At 49.7% G+C, this 22,448-nt stretch overlaps 1 protein-coding gene across 4 annotated transcripts in view; it reads right to left on the bottom strand.

Moving 5' to 3' along the window:
- WDFY4 (WDFY family member 4) overlaps positions 1–22,448 on the bottom strand; it is a 275,027-nt gene that overhangs the window by 93,392 nt on the left and 159,187 nt on the right. For all 4 annotated transcript variants that reach the window (XR_007916089.2, XM_017338630.3, XM_051837551.2 and 1 more), the window contains exon 40: positions 18–95. Coding sequence is in view for 3 of the 4 variants with exons in the window: in XM_017338630.3 (XP_017194119.2) it covers positions 18–95 (78 nt within the window). In the remaining variant the exon portion in view is untranslated. The remainder of the gene's footprint in view (positions 1–17; positions 96–22,448) is intronic.

Here is a 22,448-nt window from a genome sequence, read left to right as displayed (position 1 = left end):
GAGGTGCTGTCTCTTACCTGCTTGTGGTCTTTGTATAACGATGCATACAGCTCCTGTCCTCTTCTTCTGTAGTTCTCTATACATGACACGAAATCCTGGAGAAGAGAGAGGACCGACCAATGACACTTGTGATTGCCCATAAGAGTTTCTCTCTCTCTCTCTTTTTTTTTTTTTTTTTTTTTTTTGACAGGCAGAGTGGATAGTGAGAGAGAGAGACAGAGAGAAAGGTCTTCCTTTGCCGTTGGTTCACCCTCCAATGGCTGCCGCAGCTGGCGAGCTGCGACCGACACACCATACTGATCCAAAGGCAGGAGCCAGGTGCTTCTCCTGGTCTCCCATGGGGTGAAGGGCCCAAGCACCTGGGCCATCCTCCACTGCACTCCCTGGCCACAGCAGAGAGCTGGCCTGGAAGAGGGGCAACCGGGACAGAATCCGGCGCCCCGACCGGGACTAGAACCCGGTGTGCTGGCGCCGCTAGGCAGAGGATTAGCCTGTTGAGCCGCGGTGCCGGCCTCATAAGAGTTTCTCAACCCTGACCAATTGCCAGGAGGAAATAATGGCACCAGGACGTGTTGGTCCAATCAGGCCCAACCAATGAAGGAAGACTTCCCCTACACCAACACACTCACACGTTAACTCCCTCACTTCCTGGTCATGGTGTACTTGCACTTCTTCCAGTGATGAGCTGGCTTACAACAGCTCAACCTTCCTCCCAAGAATGACTACAAAAATCCAGACTCCAGTAACCTGCTTTAAGACAGTAGAGAGCTAGCAAGAGAGCTAAGATTAAGGACCCAAGATCCTGGAGAGAAAAATCTCATGGAGGTGTGCCCAAATGTTTATGCCAGCTTTTCCCTTCAAAATATTTGCACGGCAGGCTGAGGGAACAAGCAGAAAGTGATGCCTAAGCAGAGAAGACTGACGGATAACTTGGCCAGCTCCAGTGGCTGCAGAGATAACAATTGGAGCTCAGGGCTGGCGCCGCGGCTCACTAGGCTAATCCTCCGCCTGCAGCGCTGACACCCCGGGTTCTAGTCCCGGTTGGGGCACCGGGTTCTGTCCTGGTTGCTCCTCTTCCAGTCCAGCTCTCTGCTATGGCCCAGGAAGGCAGTGGAGGATGGCCCAGGTGCTTGGGCCCTGCACCCGCATGGGAGACCAGGAGGAAATGCCTGGCTCCTGGCTTCGGATCAGCCCAGTGCTTCAGCCGTAGTGGCCATTTGGGGAGTGAACCAACGGAAGGAAGACCTTTCTCTCTCTCTGTCTCTCTCTCTCTCTAACACTGCCTGTCCAAAAAAAAAAAAAAAAAAAAAAAGATTGGAGCCCAGGTCCACCAAGGCATCCAGGAAGCAAGGGATCAAGATTGTAGAATTAGGTGACGAAGAAAAATAAGCCCAGATTTCTGCTATCCTGGTCCCCTGCCAGCTGCTGCTGATTCACAAGCCATGTGGGGCTGAGAGGCTGGGGAGGCCCGGAAGATTCCAGAAGTCTCTGTCTGGAGAAAGCAGGAGGGGGTGGTGGGCTTGGAGGTGGGCTCTGGGAAGGGCTGCACCATGCAGTAACGCAGACGGGAAGTGGACCAGCCTGACGAGGTCAAAGCCCACTCCCAAGGACATCAACCCTTTAAGTTTTTTTAAAGATCTATTTATTCATTTTAAAGGCAGAGTTAACGAGAGAGAGAGAGATCTTCCATCTGCTGGTTCATGCCCCCAAAATAACCACAGTGACTGGGGCTGAGCAAGGCCAAAGCCAGGAGCCAGGAGCTTCCTCCAGGTCTCCCACGTGGGTGCAGGGGCCCAAGCACTTGGGCCATCCTCCACTGCCTTCCCAGGCAATTAGCGGGGAGCTGGATCAGAAGTGGAGCAGCCGGGACTAGAACCGGTGCCCATAAGGGATGCTGGTGTTGCAGGCCAGGGCGTTAACCCACTGCGCCACGGAGTTCAACCCCTATTTGTACTGCAGTGATCTGTCCCCATTCCAACTGCACACTGAATGGCTGAGGGTCCTTCCAGAGAGAGATGACATCACCGCAGCCCCTGACCCGGAGTTCCGTACGCACTGTCCAGCAGCAAATGGAGAGGACTCCGTGTGCCCCTAAAAAGACTAGAGAAACAAAAAAAATAAAAACACACCTGTGTTTCCAGGTGCTAGAGCGACACAGGCCCAAAAATGATGCAAGCAATGTGGTCCCCAAAAAATGGTGAAGAAAGGAAAGCCACAATATGGAGAGTTTGCAGGAGGTATGGACTCTATCAGGATGGACCAACTAAAAATTTAAATCCATAAAATGCATTTTAATTGAAATGTAAAACTCTATAGGTGGGATTAATAGGGTGGACACCACTGAGGAAAAAAATGAGAGAATTTTAAGAAAAATCCTTGCTGAAACTTGATGAGATAAAAGTATGGTAAATACTACAAATAAAGATAATTAGAGATATACTTAAAATGGAGAAACGGTCTTACACATGTGGTACTGGAATCTCAAACAGGGAGGAAAGAATGGGTCAGAGGCAAGATATGAAAAGTTGATGATCAAGAATTTTCTAAAAGGGACGAGAAGGCCGGCATTGTCACGTAGCTTGGTAGTCCTCCACCTGTAACCATTCGGGTGTAGGTTCAAGAACTGGCTGCTCCACTTCTGATCCAGCTCCGTGCTAATGCACCTGGGAGAGCAGTGGAAGATGGCTCAGGTGCTTGGGACCCTGCACCCATGTGGGAGAACGGGAAGAAGCTCTGGGCTCCTGGCTTTAGTGGATGGAAGATTCCCTCTCTCTCTCTCTCTCTCTCTCTGTGTGTGTGTGTGTGTGTGCATGCATGCGTGTGTGTGTGTGTGTGTCTCCAACCCTATAATTCTGCCTTTCAAATAAATTTTTTAAAAATAAATCTTTAGGCCGGCACCGTGGCTCACTAGGCTAATCCTCTGCTTGCAGTGCAGGTACTCTGGGTTCTAGTCCCGGTTGGGGTGCCAGTTCTGTCCCGGTTGCTCCTCTTCCAGTCCAGCTCTGTGCTGTGGCCCGGGAAGGCAGCGGAGGATGGCCCAAGTCCTTGGGCCCCGCACCCGCATGGGAGACCAGGAAAAGCACCTGGCTCCTGGCTTCGGATCAGTGTAGCTCCGGCCATAGTGGCCATTTGGGGGGTGAACCAATGGAAGGAAGACCTTTCTCTCTGTCTCTCTAATTCTGCCTTTCAAAAAAAATCTTTAAAAATTATCTTTTAATTTGAAAAATTAAAATGGACAAGAGGCATCAAGCCTTGTACAAATCTCAACTAGTGAAAACACAACCAAACAAAACAACACACATAATCTCAATGCAGTAAGACTGCAAAAACAAAGGGTCACAAAAAACATTCCAAAGTGCAGACAAGGTCAGATTCTCTGTAAAGAAGCCACTGCATGGATGGTGGATGAAAGACAACGAAACAACACGTTCAAGTGCTGAAACGTGGTAGCTGCAGCATCAAATTCTCTGCCCTGTGAACGCGGCCCTCAAAAATACACAGTGACACTGCGGGAGCTGCCTAAGTGAGACGGCCAGGGGCCTCCCAGGCAGCTGAGTGTGATGCCACGGGGACACGGGGCCCTGCAGAGTGAAGCAAGGAAAAGCTACGGAAAGGGCAGATATTAGATCTAGGAGACGACGGACTTTGGGGGAGTGATAGCGATAGTATCTTAGGGGATCTGAAACACATGAAAAATTAAAATACATGATAAAACAGCAGAAGAGGGATGGGGTACATAACAGCATTCTAAGTTTCCTCAACAACAAATTTGGAAAAAGAAGCTCATTGACATTAGAATCTAATAAAACAGGTGTACATGCTGCAACCTTTAGAGTTACCAGTAAAGATAAAGTTACCAGTAAAGATAAAGTTACCAGTAAATATAAGAGGCTGTACATTTTAGCTGATAGACGACATATGGGATAATGAAAAATAATTTTTTAAATAGAAAGTATTTATTTAATAAATATAAATTTCATAGGTACAACTTTTGGATTATAGCAGTTCTTCCCCTCATACCCGGCCCTCCCACCCCCAAACCATCCCACCTCCTGCTTCCTCTCCCATCCCACTCTTCATTAAGGTTCATTTTTAATTATCATGAAAAATAATTGATGCTAGCTTGAAAGACAAGAAGGGGCACAGAGAAGACAAACAAAAAGAAAAGACACATTAAGATGGATCTAAGCTAAAATTACCTTTAATTCCATTATACACAAATAGACTCAATCCTTCAAATCAGTCAGAATGTACCAGAAAGCGAAATCAGAGTAAACACTGCCTACAAGAGACATTTGCTGAAAATATGGACACAAAAGGTTGAAAGATAGGACTACTGAAAAAGATGTATTGCAATTACAAGAGTAAGATAAGGCTATTCAAATGTCTTGCAAAGTAGACTTTAGGGCAAGAATTTTACGAGACGTAAAAGTGAGGCGATAAAGGGTTGTAGCGACAAAGGGTTCAATGCATCATCAGAGAGTAATTTCTAAATCTCAAGCATCTGCAAACTCTGGTTCAGAACACACGGGGTACGGAGCAGCAGAACCGAGAGGAGACCCCCACACATCTCCAAACCTAAAGGAAGATGCTTCCCGTAACCAGCAGAGCAAGTGCACCAGCAGGGAAGGGGCGTGGACAGTCACGTGGGGAAGGAATGCACAGCACGCCGCGAATCATCCCTGAAGCTGACCACAGGATGGGACACGGAGCAGGGTAATATAATTCCAACTGAAGATAAAGAATGAAGTCTCTGAGAAGAGAAGGAAATTCATCAAAAGCAAAATCCCAGACATTTAGAAATTAAGTGGTAACTTCTAAATATTTCAAGGTCAAGTAGAGAACAAAAATGAATGGCCAGTGTTTTGTCACCTGCAATGCCAGCATCCCACACAGGTGCCGGTTGGAGTCACTGATGCACCACTTCTGATCCAGCTTCCTGCTATGTGCCTGGGAAAGCAGCCAAAGATAGCCCAAGTGCTTGGGCCCCTGCACCCATGTGGGAGCTCTGGATGGAGTTCTAAGCTCCTGGCTTTGGCCCGTTGTAGCCATTTGGAGAGTGAACTACAGATGGAAGATCCCTGTGTGTGTGTGTGTATGTGTGTGTCTCCCCCCTTACTTTGTAACTCTAACTTTTAAATAAATAAATAAATCTTAAAAAAAGAAAATGGAAATTAGGAAATAGTTTATACTATATAAAAGTGAAAATAAGAAATAACAAAACATAGATGATACAACCAAACTGTTTCTGTGGGAATATATATAATTATGAATGCTACTTATTAACAAAAAAGTAAGCCTATAAACCATGTAGTTTGAGAAGTCAGAAAATTCAATTAAACCCAAGAAAAACAGTAAAGAAATAATAAAAATAAGAGAAATTAATAGAGTAAGATAGGGGCTGGCGCTGTAGTGTAGCGGGTAAAGCCGCCGCCTTAGGGGCACCAGTTCGAGTCCCGGCTGCTCCACTCCCAATCCAGCTCTCTGCTGTGGCCTGGAAAAACAGTAGAAGATGGCCCAGGCCGGCACCGTGACTCAACAGGATAATCCTCCGCCTGCGGCACCAGCACACGGGGTTCTAGTCCCAGTCGGGGCGCCGGATTCTGCCCGGTTGCCCCTCTTCCAGTCCAGCTCTCTGCTGTGGCCCGGAAGTGCAGTGGAGGATGGCCCAATTGCTTGGGCCCTGCACCCACATGGAAGACCAGGAGAAGCACCTGGCTCCTGGCTTCGGATCAGCGCGGTGTGCCGGCTATGGCGGCCATTGGAGGGTGAACCGACGGTAAAGGAAGACCTTTCTCTCTCTGTCTCTCTCTCACTGTCCACTTTGCCTGTCAAAAAAAAAAAAAAAAAAAAAGATGGCCCAAATTGTTGGGCACCTGCACCCATGTGGGAAGCCCAGAGGAAGCTCCTGGCTTCTGGATTCGGAATGGCGCAGCTCCGGCTGTTGCGGTCATTTGGGGAGTGAACCAGCAGATGGAAGACCTCTCTCTCTCTCTGCCTCTCCTCTCTGTAACTTGCTTTTTTTTTTTTTTTAAGATTTATTTATTTATTTGAAAGTCAGATTTACACACACAGAGAAGGAAAGGCAGAGAGAGAGAGAGAGAGAGAGATAGGTCTTCCATCCACTGGTTCACTCCCCAGTTGGCCGTAACAGACAGCTGTGCAGATCTGGAGCCAGGAGCCAGGAGCTTCTTCCAGGTCTCCTAAGTGGGTGCAGGGGCCCAAAGACTCAGGCCATCTTCTATTGCTTTCCCAGGCCATAGCAGAGAGCTGGATTGGAAGTGGAGCAGCAGGGACTCAAACTGGTGCCCATATGGGATGCTGGCGATACAGGCAGTGGCTTTATCCACTACACCACAGCGCTGGCCCCAACTCTGCCTTTCTAATAAATAAGTCTTTAAAAAAATAGAGTAAAATAGTAAAAAACAAAATTTAAGTAAAAACCATACGTTGGTTTGTTGAAAGATTAATCACATTAAAATTCCCAAGGAAAAAGGAAAACAGGCAGAAATGGCCAGCATCAGGATAAGAGAAGGCGACGTTATCACAAAGGCAGCAAACACTTAAGTCAATACGGATAATTTTATATTAATAAAGTTAAAAATTTAAAGAAAACAGAGGCATTTCAAGAAAACACAGCTTAACCAAAATTGATACAAGAAGAAACAGAAAATCTGAATCATTCAATATTTAGTGTGGAAACCAAATCAGGGGTAGGTGTTCCTACAGTAGTTAAGACACTGCCTGCAATGCTCGCATTGCACACCAGGGTGCCCGGGTTTGACTCCTGGCTCCACCTCCAGTCCAAGTTCATGCACACCCTGGGAGGCAGCCATGATGGCTCAAGCACTCGGGTCCCTGCCACCTGTGTGGAAGACCCAGCTGGGGCTCTGGGCTTCTGTTGCAAACATTTAGGGAGTGAACCAGCAGATGGAAGACCTCTGCCTGCCTGCCCCCGCCTCTCTCTTTCTTGCTATTTCTGATTGTCAAATAAAAATAAATTAAAAAAAATAAAAGAAACTAGGGGACCAGCAGGGTTAAGCCACTGCTTGTGCAAGGCCAGCCTGTCATACTGGAGCACCTGTTCAAGTCCCGGCTGCTCTACTTCCAACCCTGCTGACGCTCCTGGGAAAGCAAGTACTTGGGCCCCTGCAACCCACCTGGGAGACACGGATGGAGATCCAGGCTCCTGTCTTGGGCCTGGCCAAGCCCCAACAGTTGTGGCCATTCGGGGAATGAACCAGCAGATGAAAGATTCTCTCTCTCTCTCTCTCTCTCTCTCTTTCTCTCTCTCTCTCACCCTCCCTCTCACTCTCCTTTCCTCTGTCACTCTGCCTTTCAAATAAGTAAATAAATTCTTTTTTTTAATTAAATCTATAAATAAAACTCTTCCTGCAAAGAAAATTTCAGAACTGAGCATAAAGAGGGACGAGGACTAGAGGAGAAAACGTGGCCAAAAAGAGCGAGCTGGGTGCAGCGTTTGTGGAAAGCACCCAGCACCACCACAACCTGGGGTTCCCCCCAGGAACGCGGGAGCACCTGCAAGTCCCCGGTGTGTTTCACCTCACTTACTCATGAAGGGGGAGGCACTGCATGATCTGCTCAAAAGATTTCCTAAAATGCCACTGTCATTTAGAAAACCGCTCAGGAGTTTAGGAGTGGAGAAGGGCCTGAATCTGACACGGGGCGTGTACAACAGCCTGGAGCAAACCTCCTATCGATCTTTGTCCTGATACCAGAAGTGAGATAAGAATGCCCACCACCATTTGTATCCAGCATTTTAATAGGGGCATTAGTGCACCAGACAAGGAAAAGAAGTGAACCTCTGACATCTGAAAGGGGAGAAATAAAAACAAAATTAGAGTGAACATTATTCTGCACCAAAAAAAAAAAAAAAAATCCCCCCAAAATCCACATGTGTTATAATTTAAAAGAAACTTCAGTAAGATCTCTGAACACAAAACCCAATTACAGTTTATATGCTACAACATTTTTAAAGGTAAGTTGAAAATTATACATTATTTGCTGTAGTATTGAAGAATATCAAATATTTACAGAAATCATGGAACAAAAGACCCTCAAGATTTCTGACACAGAAAACTATAAAAATATCATTAAAAAAATAAAGACTTAGCAATAGAGAGATATACCAGGTTCAAGTAAAATATTTATTTCTTTGAAAGGCAGAGTATAGGAAGACTCATCATGAAGATGTGAATTTCCCTCAAATTGACTTACAGAGCCAATGTAATACCAGTCTAAACCCCACATGTTTTTTTAAATGCTAAGTAATTCTAAAATACACATAAAAATCTACTTGGCTGAGGATACCTGTGGCAATGCTAAGTTGCAGAATTGGGGTTGGGGGAGCTTAGAGTAGTACATCTGCAAGGTTATTTTGAGTTCTAATGATCAAGAATGATATTGATGTAGGGGCCGGTGCTGTGGCGTAGCAGATAAAGCTGCCGTCTGCAGTGCCGGCATCCCATATGACCGCCGGTTCTAGTCCCGGCTGCTCCACTTCTGATCCAGCTCTCTGCTGTGGCCTGGGAAAGCAGGAGAAGATGGCCCAAGTCCTTGGGGCCCTGTGCCCATGTGGGAGACCCGGAAGAAGCTCCTGACTTTGTCCTGACCCAACACTGGACGTTGCGTCCATCTGGGGAGTGAACCAGTGGATGGAAGACCTCTGTCTCTTTGCTTCTGCCTCTGCCTTTCTCTAACTCTGTCTTTCAAATAAAAAGAAATGTCTTTTGAAATAAAAGAATGATATTGATGCAGTAAAAAGTCAAGAAAAGCTACGATCCATGTCAACAGGCCCAGAGAAACAGACTGCAATGAGTATGATCACTGGACCAAAGACAAAGGTGACACCGTGATAGAAAAATGATAATTTTCAATAAGTGATATTAAGTCAATTTGATACTAATATTGATTTTATTTTTTTTATTTGACAGAGTTACACAGTGTGAGAGAGAGACAGAGAGAAGGACTTTCTCCCGTTGGTTCACCCCCCAAATGGCCGCTATCAGAGCTACACCGGTCCACAGCCAAAGCCAGGTGCTTCTCCTGGTCTCCCATGTGGGTGCAGGGCCCAAGCACTTGGGTCATCCTCCACTGCACTCCCGGGCCACAGCAGAGAGCTGGCCTGGAAGAGGAGCAACCGGGACTAGAACCTGGTGCCCATATGGGATGCCGGCGCTGCAGGTGGAGGATTAGCCAAGTGAGCCATGGTGCCGGCCCCCCTTGATACTAATATTGTAATGAAATGAAAACTTTCTCACAAGGCCTGCACCAAAAGCAATTCGTGGAGTGGATGTTTGGCTTAACAGTTAAAGGCAACATCTTTCAAATGCTGAAAATAAAAAAAAAAAAAAAGTCAACACATTATCCTATGCAGCAAAACGGTGCTTTCAAATGCAAGAGGAGACCGAGACATTTTCAGATCAGGACCCCCAGAGCCAACCTGTGGGAACGGCTAAAGGAAAAACTCTTCTTACAAAGTGTTAAATAAGGAGTCTTGGTGTAAGGAAAGAACACATTGAGCCGAAAGATGGACACATACACTGGGGGCTGGGCTTGTCTTTTCCTCTTGGAACGCTAAGCCATTGGTGATGATGGAAGCAAAGTTATAAGCCTGCATGATGTGATTCCCAATGAATGTGGAGGAGGTCTTGTGAGCAGCTCTGTCACAAGTGAGGGGAGGTTTGATGACAACGCTGTAGGGCCTGTTACATCATATGCACCACACATGCACTATACATTACATTACATATGTAACATATACAGTGTATGCACTGTAATACCTACAGCAGCAACTGGAAAAAGCTATGTGACCCAATAAATCCATTAAAATAGAATTCTTAAGAATGTTCCAGTAACTCACATCAGTAGACTCTTCTAATGCACCTGGGAAAGCAGCAGAAGATGGCCCAAGTGTCTGGGCCCCTATCACTCACGTGGGAGACCCGGATGGAGTTCTTGGCTCCTGACTTCAGCCTGGCCCAGCCCCAGCTGCTAAAACCACTTGGGGAGTAAACCAGCAGGTGGAAGCACGCACTCTCTCTCTTTCTCTCTCTCTCTCTGTCTCTCTTTCTCTCTCTGTCACTCTGCCTTTCAAATAAATAAATGAATATTTTTTTAAAAAATCCTTAATCTGTGTATTTGGGATTTTAACACTTTTCCCACTGTATACTAGGCTTCAATTTTAAAAAGTTTATTGGCAAAGACTAAAAAATATGAAAACAATATAATTTTTAAAATCCAATTACTGTTACGGAGTAGTGGGAGTAGAGCAATTCTCTTCTTTTTTCCTTTTTTTTTTTTTTGATGTGCAAAATTTCTTTAATATTGCTGTTATATTGTTTATATGCATGTATAAGTAAAGAATCATTGTGAGCAACACAAGTGACATAAAACGCTGAAAAATTTGACTAATTCTACATGGAAGACAGAAGCCCAGCCTTGTGCTCAATGTGCTGCTTGGGAGACACGCAGCAGGAGGAGAGGACCCTTGGGGGGGCACTTGGACGCAAGGCAGCCGCCTGCACACCCCAAAGGTGCCATCTTGCCAAAGAGGGATGGGCCTTGTCTGGGTGGTCCCAGAGGCTGCCGCGGGCCCAGGGCAGGGAGTCACAGGCGGGCTGACTTCAGCACAGTGAGATGGAAAGACTCTCCGGCTGCTCCGGGTGTCGCAGAAGGAGACTGTAGGAGCAGGAAAGTAGAGAAGCCTGGGCTCCCTGGTTCTTTGCCCTCATTAGCCATCGGTCACAGGCAAGCCACTCAATCCTGCTGAAATTCGATCTGTCAACTATAAAGGTAACCAGTCCCTCCCCTAGTCTATTCTGCATAAACGTTAGGAGCTAAGATGACACAAGAGCATGGAAGTGCTTCAGAAACTGCAAAGGGCCAGCCAAGGCAGGAATTGGGTATAAAATACTGGAATCATGGGAAAGATTGGTTTAAGAAAAAAAAAAAAATAGTGACCCGGATGGGTCTGTTGAAAACTCACACTGAGACTCTATGCTCTATGGTGGTATAAACCATCCCCACTCTTCAAATAAATACCCGGTCTATAAGACCTACAGCCTAGGACTACCTCTTCTCCAGCTCAGACACTCGGCTTCTGGCTACAGCTTTACTCTCTGTGGTTACACTCTGCAAGCTTTCATTGCTACAATTTTCCCGGCACTAGAGGACGAAGGTGAACCTCATTTCTGGCTGTCTAGAGTTCAGACAAGAGGCGGCAATGATAGATGCTAAGAGGTTACTGATGATGAGCTAATACGGTGGAGGCTGAGACAGACAGAAGTGTCCCAGGATCACAGACACACACACACACACACACACACACACATACAGGAGGGGGTCTAGACATGTGCCAGTGTCCAGAGAAGGCTCCCCGGTTGAGACATTGCGTTACTGAGGGGCTTTCACTGGGAACCTGATGTGGTGTCGTTTTCGTTGAGTTTCAGCGTTGTTGGTAGCTCACACTGGCGGCGCTTGGGAAGAAGCACCTACTGCAGGCAGCACTGGAGGCGGGCGCCCCACGACAGTGCAAGTGAGAGGACACAGGCAGCACAGAGGGGTCAGGTTCAAGGACGAGAAAGAAGTAAAGTGAATGCATGAGAGGACAAGAACTGCAACACTTCTGCTTTGTTTCATGGAGTGAATTAGCTGAGATCCACTAAGGAAAATTAAAAAATTATTAAAAAAAAAGAGAAAGAGCAAATGTGCATGCTATGAAAACATTTGGGATTTGCAGGGTCAATGATGTAGCAGGCTCTCCCAGGCGAAAGCTCAAGAGACAGACCCAAGGTCCATACCGTTGTGTGAGTCACCAAGTACCTAGATTAATCCTGAGACATGCATGGTCCTTTGGAAAGGGTAGGTACAGGAAGGGGACTGTGGAGGCCAGGTGAGAAATTTGGACAACACCAGCAAAGTTTAGACCAGACCCAGAAGAGATTTTCTTTTTAAGGAAAATCAGAAAGAAATGGCATGGAAATCAAGGGTGATTTAAGCATAAGGAATGCATCAGAGAAGGGTCCACTAAATGCTCTTTGTGTTTTGAAATGAACAGGAGAAATTGGTCGTTGATAGTTTCTATTCCAGAGAACTGTTCAGACAGTACTAGGTCCCCAGAGCCTGGGACATGAGGAGACGGAAGGATCAGATCCAAAAGCAAAGGGAAGAGAAAGGTGGTCACGGAGATGGTGCAGGTTCCCCCCGCAACGAGAAGAAAGGACGGGATCTGTAGTTCCCTGGGAGGCTGCCCGAGTGGTGGGGCACGAAGAGGTCCTCGTGCTCAGGGGCTGGCGAGGCTGGTGTGAGCGTGAGTGCAGGTGTGCATAAGGAAGAGGTGCACTGTGGAGTGAGGTGGTCCACACCTGAGGCTTCCACATCCAGGGCACTGCTGCCCTGGGGGCTGAGCGGGGCTCTTGAATATGATGGTGACTGTGCGGGAGAAAGTGGAACAAGGGTGTCAACAGCTCAGCTGAGAGGTGTGGGCAATCCACACGCTTGTCATCCCCCAGCCTGTTCTCCCAGTGTCACATCCATTTCCCGCGCTCAGCACTTAGACTTCTGACAAATCTAGGTGATAATTATGCCCATTCAACAGAAGAAGCTACTGAGGCCAAGTGAGAAGTGGGGACTCCATCAATACAGGAAGTGGCAAGTTGGAAGAGGAGTCCTTGGACTGTGCCACCACGTGCACCTCCCCCGTGCGTCTTGTGACAGTGTGGGTTCCCACTATGCTAAGTAGAGATTTTTTTTTCCTCCCTGGCCTTTGAGTCCTTTCCGAGCCTGGGAAGTTGTCACACTCAGGATCCAGAGACAGGAGGCAGGAGATCTGGGTCAGTTCAAGGGCAGAGGCCCATCTGCCTGGCCAGCAGTGACTGTGGCACATCGATCAGGGAGAGATTCAGAGCTGAGTTCTGCATCGCTTTATTGGAACTAAATAGCCTTTGCTTAGCAACTGTCAGTGCATTAAAGAGTTGAGAACCTTTGAAGTAGAACAAAGGGCCTCCAAAGACCGATCGGAGACTGAGAGCGGACGCGGATCTGGTGATGAGGGCTTGCGCCCTGCCGTCCCACCTCCTGTCTCCAGCACCCAGGTCTGGTCTGGAGCTGGGGAATTCAGCGCATTCCACCTGGATTGTCGCTTTGCAGTCAGCTGCCCACAGATTGCTTAATGCCCCACCTCTGCCTGGGCACCGCCAGGGCTGGCCAGCTGCTGGTGACACTCCCCCAGGAAGCACCCACAGGGCACTGATGACCGTCATTACACTGGTCTACTGAAAGCATCATTAGTCCTGTAGTCACAGTCATGTGGCCTCTCCGAGATGAGGAAGGCCAGTGTCTGCAGGAGGCAGCTCAGATCTTGCTTAGCGACTCAGTGCTGAGATGGCCGTCAAGGGTCCCAGCCTCTGCATGGCACACATCAAGTCCGGGACCCCCGGCGGTGACAAGGACGCCAAGCATCCGTCTACACTGCAGCTACTTGACTGGCGTGCTATTGTCATCTCATCCCTCGACTCACCTTTGTCACTGCTCGTCATTTATCCCGAGGAAATCATGGGATAGATGCAGCACAAAATGAAATGCTGTAAATATCCGTGCATGGAGTGATGGTCCCTCCCCCTGCTGGAGTCCTGTGCGGTCTCCACAAACAATGCTCTCATGCAAGGGCTGCCACCGGCCCATGCAGCCCTTAGGCATCCCCTTTGGGTGGACACCGCCCTGGACCTGGATGGGTGGCCTGGGCAATGCAATGAAGACCACATCTCACCCTGGCCAGACGCCCTTCTGTGCAACCTGCACAGCTGTTCACAGCAGCCCTGGGACCAAAAGAGATTTAATGAGATGGGCCCAGGTTTTTGCTACCAAGGCTTTTCAAAGGAGGTTGCAAAATAGGCTAACAGTAACAACAGCGAGTGGGCTTACCAAATAATACTTCTTTCCTCCTTGGAAATCCGGCATGATCCAGTTTCCTGCTGCCTTTGAACACGCATAGGAAAAGTATTCTAATGCAAAATGTTTATTCTAGAAAACACAACGGGAATTCTTCCAGGTCTTCACCCTAAGCCCTTCTGTGACCCTGAGCTGGGAGAGGGAGTGACTGCTTTCTCCAGGAGACCCAGTCCCACGGTCTCTGTGGGGTGGTCTCTGTGATTCTCGTGTTTGAAATGATGATGCCTTGGGAATGGAGCTTTGGTCCGGTGCCTGAGACGCCCGTATTCTGTATCAGATGTCTGGGCTCAGTCCCAGCTCCAGCTCCTGACGCCGGCTTCCTGCTAAGGCAGACCTTCAGTGGTGATGGTGCAAACAATTGGGCTCCTACCACTCAGGTGGAAGACCTTGGATTGAGTTCCTCAGTCTGCAGCCATTGCAAGCATTTGGGGGAGTGAACAAGCAGACACAAGTGCAGGGACCTAAATGACTTTTTGGTATATCTTGTCCCCTCCCTCCCCTTCTCAAATTGTACAAGCCAGTCCCTTCATCCAGTACTTAACGAAGAAACAACAGAACAATGGAAGTGATGGAAAAACTGCACAGTGGACGGGCCAGAAGGCTGGTAGGGAATCCACAGAGCCACAAACAGCAGTACTCCTTGTGGATAATTTAGATTTTGAAGTGTAACCATATATCAGGTGTGATTCCATTCTTTACAACAAAGTTACTATACATTCACTATTCAACCGTTCCCTAAAGGAAAGCATTGGCTCTGCGGTTGGACTTTGTACCAAACCTAGGGGACTTTAGCATCTGACTTTCTCTGACCAAGACAGTTGCCCACTAACCTTGGCTGCCCCCCATTCACAGAGGCAGGGGCGAGGGAGGCTTCTTACCCCATGGGTCCCCTTATCTCCAGTGGCTGCAGGCCAGGAGATTGAGGGAGTTGATGCACAGTTGGGAGGTAGAGATGAACCCACATTTGCAATTTGCAGTTACCATGGAAACCAATTATTGTCATGAATACTCTGCTCTTGGGGCCAGCTGTGTGGCACAGTGGGTTAAGCCACTGCTTGTGATGCCAGCATCCATACAGGAGAGCTAGTTCGAGTCCCATCTACTCCACTTCTGATCCAGATCCCTGCTAATGCACCTGGGAAAGCAACAGAGCACGGCCCAAGTCCTTGGGCTCCTAGCACTCACATGGGAGACCTGGATGGCATTCCTAGCTCCTGACTTCAGCCTGGCCCAGCCCTGTGGTTGCAGCTCCCACCTGCTGAAGATTCTCTCTGTGTGTGTCTTGCCCACCCTCTCTATCTCTACCTTTCAAATACATAAATACATCTTAAAAAAAAATACTGTGCTCTTTCGCAGCCAGCCTCCTCTGGGGTTCCATGGCAGGAAGACAAGGCCTGATCCAGCCACCCTACAATCCAAGGCATGGCCTAGGTGGGGCCTGACAAAGGAAGCAGCAACAAGGGTTCAGGGCACTGAAAACAAGGCTCAGAGATGCTCGTGGCTCCTGCTGCGGGCCCCTGTTCTCTGCAGCCTCGCGCCCCCTGCCTGGAGTAACCATGCCCCTGGTCAGGGTTCATGAGACCCAGGGTGAGGGGCTGACAATTCTGGCTCTCACTTGCCTGGCCCGTGTAACCCCAGCCGAAACGCAGCCTTGCCCGGACTGTAAAAGATCCAGTGAGTCAGCTCCTTTCAGCAGCCCCTTAACGCAGGGAGTACATCCCAAGGCCCCCAGTGCGTGCCTGAAACAGCAGATGGCACCAAACCCCCCAAGGTGGCTGCAGCTTTTGTAGCTTGGGGTGCAAGAGCAAGACCAGCATGCATTTCGTTTTCCAGAACACAGGGAAGATTTAATCTTTGCATGCATAACCCTGAGTGGTTGTTTTCTCTCCTTAGGAAGTGGAGAACTTGCACCTCTTTACCTAAAGACGCACCTCACAGCTTCTCTTGGGCGTGTCTGAAATGGCCTGCAGCGCTACTCCTGAGCCTTGGGACCACTGTGGATAAAATGCGGGTTATCCAACACCCAGGATAGCTACTAAGGGAGTGGCAGGACCCGGAAAGGATGGACCAAAGCAGGATTCACACCCCAGGCGGGACAGAGCCAGGTGAGAGACCTCATCATGCTTACTCGTAACGGCACACAATTTAAAACGTCCGAATCGTTTACTTCTGGAATCTTCCATTTGATATTTCCAGACCACAGCAGATTGTGAGTCTGGAAACGAGGGAGGATGGCATTGCAGATGGGGTGGTGGTGGTACATGGAGCAGGGGATGGTGGTGGTGGGGGGGGGCACTTGCTATGCGTCTTCCATGCCAGGCTGAAAGATCTGCCTTTGTATACGAGTTCTTAGTGGACACTTGGTTTTAGTTAAATAATAGAAGCAATTAATGGGAAAAACGATATAACACGCCTTCTGCCTGCTGGTAAGTCATGTGCAATACGCCCCTGCCTGCTCATAGGACGGCAGCGGTGGGCTATGCTGAAGAGACACCACGCGCCAGGGCACAGAACAGCCTGGGTTGGCCTCAAGCCACGGCCGTGGTCCGGGGGTCTTTGGGGGGAACATGGATTAGGCTGACTCAGGCCAGGAAGCGCTCTTTTCTCTCCGAGTGACCAGATAATTGCACTTTTCTCCACCGCGGAGACACAGCGCCTGGCTCCTTAATAGATGTCAACAACGCCAGAGTAATAATCATATTTCCAGCCATAATGACAAACAACTGGGGCTCCGAGTGGGTGAGGAGGGACCAGACCACCACAGCGCAATTCATCTCTTGTTAAATTCACTCACATATTAATTTCTAAGATGAACAGTGGCTTCCAATTTGTCTTTTTTGAACTGTGATGGCTTTATTAAATTCAATCGTCATGAGTATGTGCAGTATGACTACTGAAAAAAATAAATAAATAAACAGCCCAGAGCAGCAAAGGATGAAAGCGTTGAAGCTGCAGGTTTAGGGAAGCCACCCTCCCCCTTTGCTACCCTGTAGGGGGCCAGGCCTGGGTGAGGCACAGACAGAGGAGAGGCATCTCCATGCTGGCCTGTTCCGGATTTGGTCTGTTTGCATGTGTCTCTGGCAGCCTCAAACTCAGAGAGTTGGGTTCATGGAGACCCCACCCCCTCAGGCAGGGGCAGAAGGGTCGGGAATTACAGGCAGGGGGCTGGAGGAGAAACAGACGTGAGCATCTGCCCCAGGGACTTGGTAGCCGTGGACACATCTCCCCCCAGACACGCACTGAGACGCCACGCAATCACGCACGGGATTGCGGTCCCCGCAAACCTGCCCGCTGAAGTCCCCTGCTGTAGGGACCTCGCGATGCGACTGTCATTTGATGTCAGGCCAGCGAGGGAATGGACTGAGCGCAAACAAGGCCACCAAGGTGGGGCCCAAGGCAACACAACCGGTGTCCTTATAAGAAGAGATCAGGATGCAGACCTTGGAGTACACGGGGAGAAGACGGCCACCTGCAAGCTGGAGAGAGAGGTTTCAAGAGGAGCCAGCTGTGCCGGCACCTGCAATGGGGCCTTCCAGCCTCCTGAGCTGTGGGACTGCGCCTGTCAGTCGAGGGAGCTCCCCAGCGTGTGGCAGCCCAAGGAGACAAGTGCACCTGCGTTCACTCCAAATACCGCCCAGCACTGAGGCAGCTGGACCCTGCCACTGGTGCTTTGTACAGCCTGTGAACGGGACTGCAGTTGATGGGAAGAATTCCTTCTTTAAGGACAGCCACGAGCCTGCCTCCACCAGGACCATCCTGCCTTGGGCCTGAATCTGAGGACAGCAATATCTTTTTTTTAATTTTTAAAAAAAATTTTTTTGACAGGCAGAGTCAGACAGTGAGAGAGAGAGACAGAGAGAAAGGTCTTCCTTTTTCTATTGTTTCACCCTCCAAGTGGCCGCTATGGCCAGCATGTTGCAGCTGGCAGGCTGCGCTGATCCAAAGCCAGGAGCCAGGTGCTTCTCCTGGTCTCCCATGGGGTGCAGGGCCCAAGCACTTGGGCCATCCTCCACTGCCTTCCTGGGCCACAGCAGAGAGCTGGACTGGAAGAGGAGCAACCGGAACAGAATCTGGTGCCCCAACCGAGACTAGAACTCTGGGTGCCGGCGCTGCAGGCGGAGGATTAGACTAGTGAGCCGAGGCGCCAGCCAAAGAGGACAGCATTATCTTTAACCTGGGACCCACACCAGGAGCTTCCTGTGGACCACCTGACTTCATGCCTGCCATCCAGGCTTCTGCCCATGCCTGCTTACCCTGGTGCTGTTGGGACCGGTGCACCTGCTGGGCCGAGTGAGGCACCCAGGTCACCAGATCAACACTTTCTCTCTCCCTTAGGCTGGGCCCTCATCGCAGGAGCCATTGTCAGCGAGCAATAGATGGACATGGTTTCTCCCGAACAACGTCCCCAGGGCTTGCTCTGGCCGAGGCCCTGTGCTGGCTCTGGGGTCTTGAAAGCAGCCAGGGTCACTTGCACACACACACACACACACACACACACACAGCATCTTGCTCGTGGTGAGAGATCTGGGTGTATCCTGAACAGCGTGACAATCAGTGACGGCTTTTGACTGGGGTCATGACATCATCGGACCAGATCTTTTAACGCTCACAGTGGGGCTGACGTGAAGGCAGGGCGGGAGAGACAAAGCCGCTAGGCAGGGCCCATCTGCTTGGCTCAGCCAGGGCCTGCCTCTTGTCAGAAACAGCAGGTAGATGAGGAATCAATGCATGGAACCTTTTGCTTCCCACACCTGCCCCACGGTAGCAGCCGGAAAGCTGCACCCCGGTGGGTACTTGACGCTAAGTCCTTATATAGCCACATATCTGCGGGGATTAACTTGCCTCTGTTAGGATTTTCCCTATCTCATTGGAGTGCATGTATTCTCATCAGAAAGGGCCCTCAGACCTCCACGGAGTGAGTCTGGATACACTTAGATTTGTGACATCAAGTGACTCCCAGCCAGCAGCTGTCCCCCAGACAGGTGACCACTACTGCCCCCTTGGTGTCGCCTGTCACCGCCAGTCTGCCCCCACTTCCGTCTGGCATTCCCTCCGAGTCCCTCCAAACCAGACTCAAGTGCTCCCTCTCTGGGGCCCTTGCTCTTACATTGTGAGTGGCCCACCTGTCTTGGAAGGAGCGCCCCACAGGTCAGTGACTGTGCCTTCTCCACCCAGGATTACCCCGGGCTTTACCCCTGGCCAAGGCCTGGGATACGGTAGGAAGTCGGTGGATAGGTGTGGGCTGTAGGACAGTCAGCTGTGGGCAGGAGCGGGTGTTTGATGGGTGAGCTGGGGGTCAGCAGAGACAGGGGCAGATGGAGTTGGAGACACAGACTCTGTACTTTCTGATGCCCTGGACAACCTGGCCACTGGCTTGTGCCCACCTCCTCCTGCTCACTGACCTCTGTGCTCCACCACGCTGGCTTCCATCTGTCTTCACTATCCAAGTTCAAGTTCACTTCCATCCCCAGCCTTTGGTCCTTTCTGGGGAACTCATCCCCCAGATGGTGGACAGTGGCTTCTTGCTCTCAGCCCACAACCACTTCCTCCGGGAAGCCTCCTTGGTCTTTCTGACCTCCAGCAGTCACAGGTCAGTGTCTAGCCGACCCCTATGTCCTTCAGACAACATACAAGCTCATCTCCTCGATTCGTGTTGTCTTTCAGTGAGTCCCCCTCGAACGGAGAGCAGGTGCCTCCGCTGTCTCGTTCAAGTGTCACTTGAGCATGCGCGGCAGGTCCTGGCCGCGGAAGACAATGAATCAGGGTTGGTCTAACCCGTACCCCGTTTGCTTGCACTGTTCATTTTACTCAAGGATCCCAGCTATGACCTTTCCCACTCCCAGTTATACCAGTAGACAAATTAGCACCCGAGGACTGGACTCACATGCTCCCTCTGCCGCCTTCTCTCTCTCCTCTGTGTGCAATCTTGCTTTCCGGGCCAACGAGCCAAACGTTCATCAACGCCCATCCGCGCCGGCGGGGAGCAGAAAATTTCAGAACTTCCTGTTCTGAGACTTGGAGAGACTTTTTTTAATTAACCAAAATGGTTTCTCATAATAGATGGGTCCCAGGGCGAGGACGCGGCTGCGACTCACGCGACAGGCGCCTCGGCGGCCGGGCTGCCAGCGGGGCGCCTAGCGGGTTGTGGCTGGCAGCGGCGCCTCCGGGAGGGCCCCAGACGGAGTCTCGGCTCCACGACCATCTGCCGTGCCATCACCGAGGTAGTTGGGGACGCTTCTGTCTTTCGGAACGGCTGACACAGTTCTGGATTGATGAAGACGTTGGAATTTTAAATATTTAAATTTAGAAAAATCAGCAAAGGTGCGTTCCCTCCATCAGTCGTTATTTCTAGAAAGCGAACGCATTGCTTTGGCGAGGGGGTGACCCCTCCAATAGCCACACTCAGTGTTCAGAAGGCAGGCTTGCCTCGCACGAGGAAATCCAGTGTACACAAATGTGGACTCCACAGTAATGACTGGGTAAACTCGCCCTTTAAAGCACGGAACTGTGTTCAGTTTTCAAAAACAATTTGAGCAAGGATCTGTTTGCATCGCCACATTCTTGAATTCATCTCAAATCTGCTTTGATTTGCACACTCTTGATATACACACTCTTTCTTTCCCTGAACCCCACCTACTGGGACTCCTATAGGATGACACTGAACTAGGCAGAGAAACACCCACACTGTACGTGCTCCTGAAATATAGGGACTGTGTGTGACTCATCACTATTCTTAAAAAGATAGGCTGGGACCGGCACTGTGGCATAGTGGGTTAGGCCACCGCCTGCAGTGGCACCAGTTCGAGACCCGGCTGCTCCACTTCTGATCCAGCTCTCTGCTATGGCCTGGAAAGCAGTAGAAAATGACCCAAGTCCTTGGGCCCCTGCACCCACGTGGGAGACCAGGAAGAAGCTCCTGGCTCCTGGCTTCAGATCGGCTTAGCTCTTCCTGTTGTGGCCAATTGGAGAGTGAACCAGTGAATGGAAGATCTCTCTCTCTCTCTCTCTCTGCCTCTCCTTCTCTGTGTGTAACTCTGACTTTCAAATAAATAAATAAATCTTTAAAAAAAAGAAAAAGAAAAGAAACACTACATCTCTAAAGTTGTGCGTTGCCGAGTTGCACAGGAGACAGTGTTCATACACAGTAAATTATGGTGAGTGGAGTGCCAGGCTTGGACCTCGAGCCACCTGCAACAGTCCTCGGTGACAGCATCATTTATGACCACCAACAGAGGGGCTGGCCCGGCCGTGCGGCGGGTCAAGCTGCGGCGTGCAATGCCGGCCTACCATACTGGAGTGCCGGGAAGAGGTCCAGCTACTCTGCTTCCAATCCAGCCTCCTGCTAATGCACCTGGAAAAGCAGTGGATAATGGCCCAACTACTTGGTCCCGACACCCATGTGGGAGACCTGGATGGAGTTCCCTGGCTCCTGGCATTGGCCAGGCGCAACCCTAGCCATTGGGGTCATTTGTGGAGTCAAACAGCGAATGGAAGATCTCCCCCTTTCCACCCATCTTCTTCTCTGTTACTTTGTCTTTTAAACAAAGCAATCAATCAAATCTTTCAAAAGAAGCAAAAAAAACAAAATGAGCACCAGTAGCCTGATTTAATCATGAAATAGTAGAAGATAAAAGAGAATCAGCAACTAAGGACTAGGAGGAGGTGAGAAGATTCGATTTGTCCTTTCAGGTTGGACTTTTCTGCTTGGGTGGAAGTCTCTGGAGCAGGCATCAGGCCTCTGTCTCGAAGGACTCTGCAAAGCAGGATCTAGATAAGCTGCACCTCTCACAGGGCAGGGGCCATGACCCCAGGGGGAGACCACGCCAGTGGCTTGCAGAACCCGTCTAAGCTTAGTGCCTGCCCTCGGAGCAGGTTCTGACTGTCTATATCCTGCAGCCACAGGAAAACCATCACCAGCCCCATTTCTTCCAAGGACAAATGATCCAAAGAGCCAAGAGGGGGCTCTGGACCGTTCTCGGGTGGTGCAGTGCGTGGTGGGAGGCTGTGACGGAGCCAACAATTGGTGACCCTTGCAGGACAACTGTGCAACTCAGCAGAGACAGGACTGCAAGCAGCCACAGAGGCAGTGAGTTCCTGCTGTTGCTGATTCCTCATTAAATGTGTGGATTTGGCATTGCTAAGCCATGACACACACACCATGCTTTATGATGAATTTTAAGGGGCTGGCACTGTGGTGCAGCAGGTTAAGCCTGCAGTACTGGCATCCCATATGGGCACCAGTTCAAGTCCCAGCTGCTCCACTTCCAATCCAGCTCCCTGCTAATGCTCCTGGGAAAGTAGTGGAAGACGGTCCAAGTGCTTGGGCCCTTGCACCCATGTGGGAGACCCAAAAGAAGCTCCTGGCTTCAGCCTGGCCCAGGCCTGGCCATTGTGGCCACTTGGGGAGTGAACCAGCAGATGGAAGATCCCTCTCTTTCTTTGTCTCTCCTTCTCTTTCTCTGTAACTGCCTTTCAAA

The sequence above is a fragment of the Oryctolagus cuniculus genome, chromosome 15 (genome assembly GCF_964237555.1).
Source record: "Oryctolagus cuniculus chromosome 15, mOryCun1.1, whole genome shotgun sequence".
NCBI lineage: Eukaryota > Metazoa > Chordata > Mammalia > Lagomorpha > Leporidae > Oryctolagus > Oryctolagus cuniculus.
Note: the sequence above shows the minus strand (reverse complement) of the source record. Positions and strands in the feature narration are given on the sequence as shown.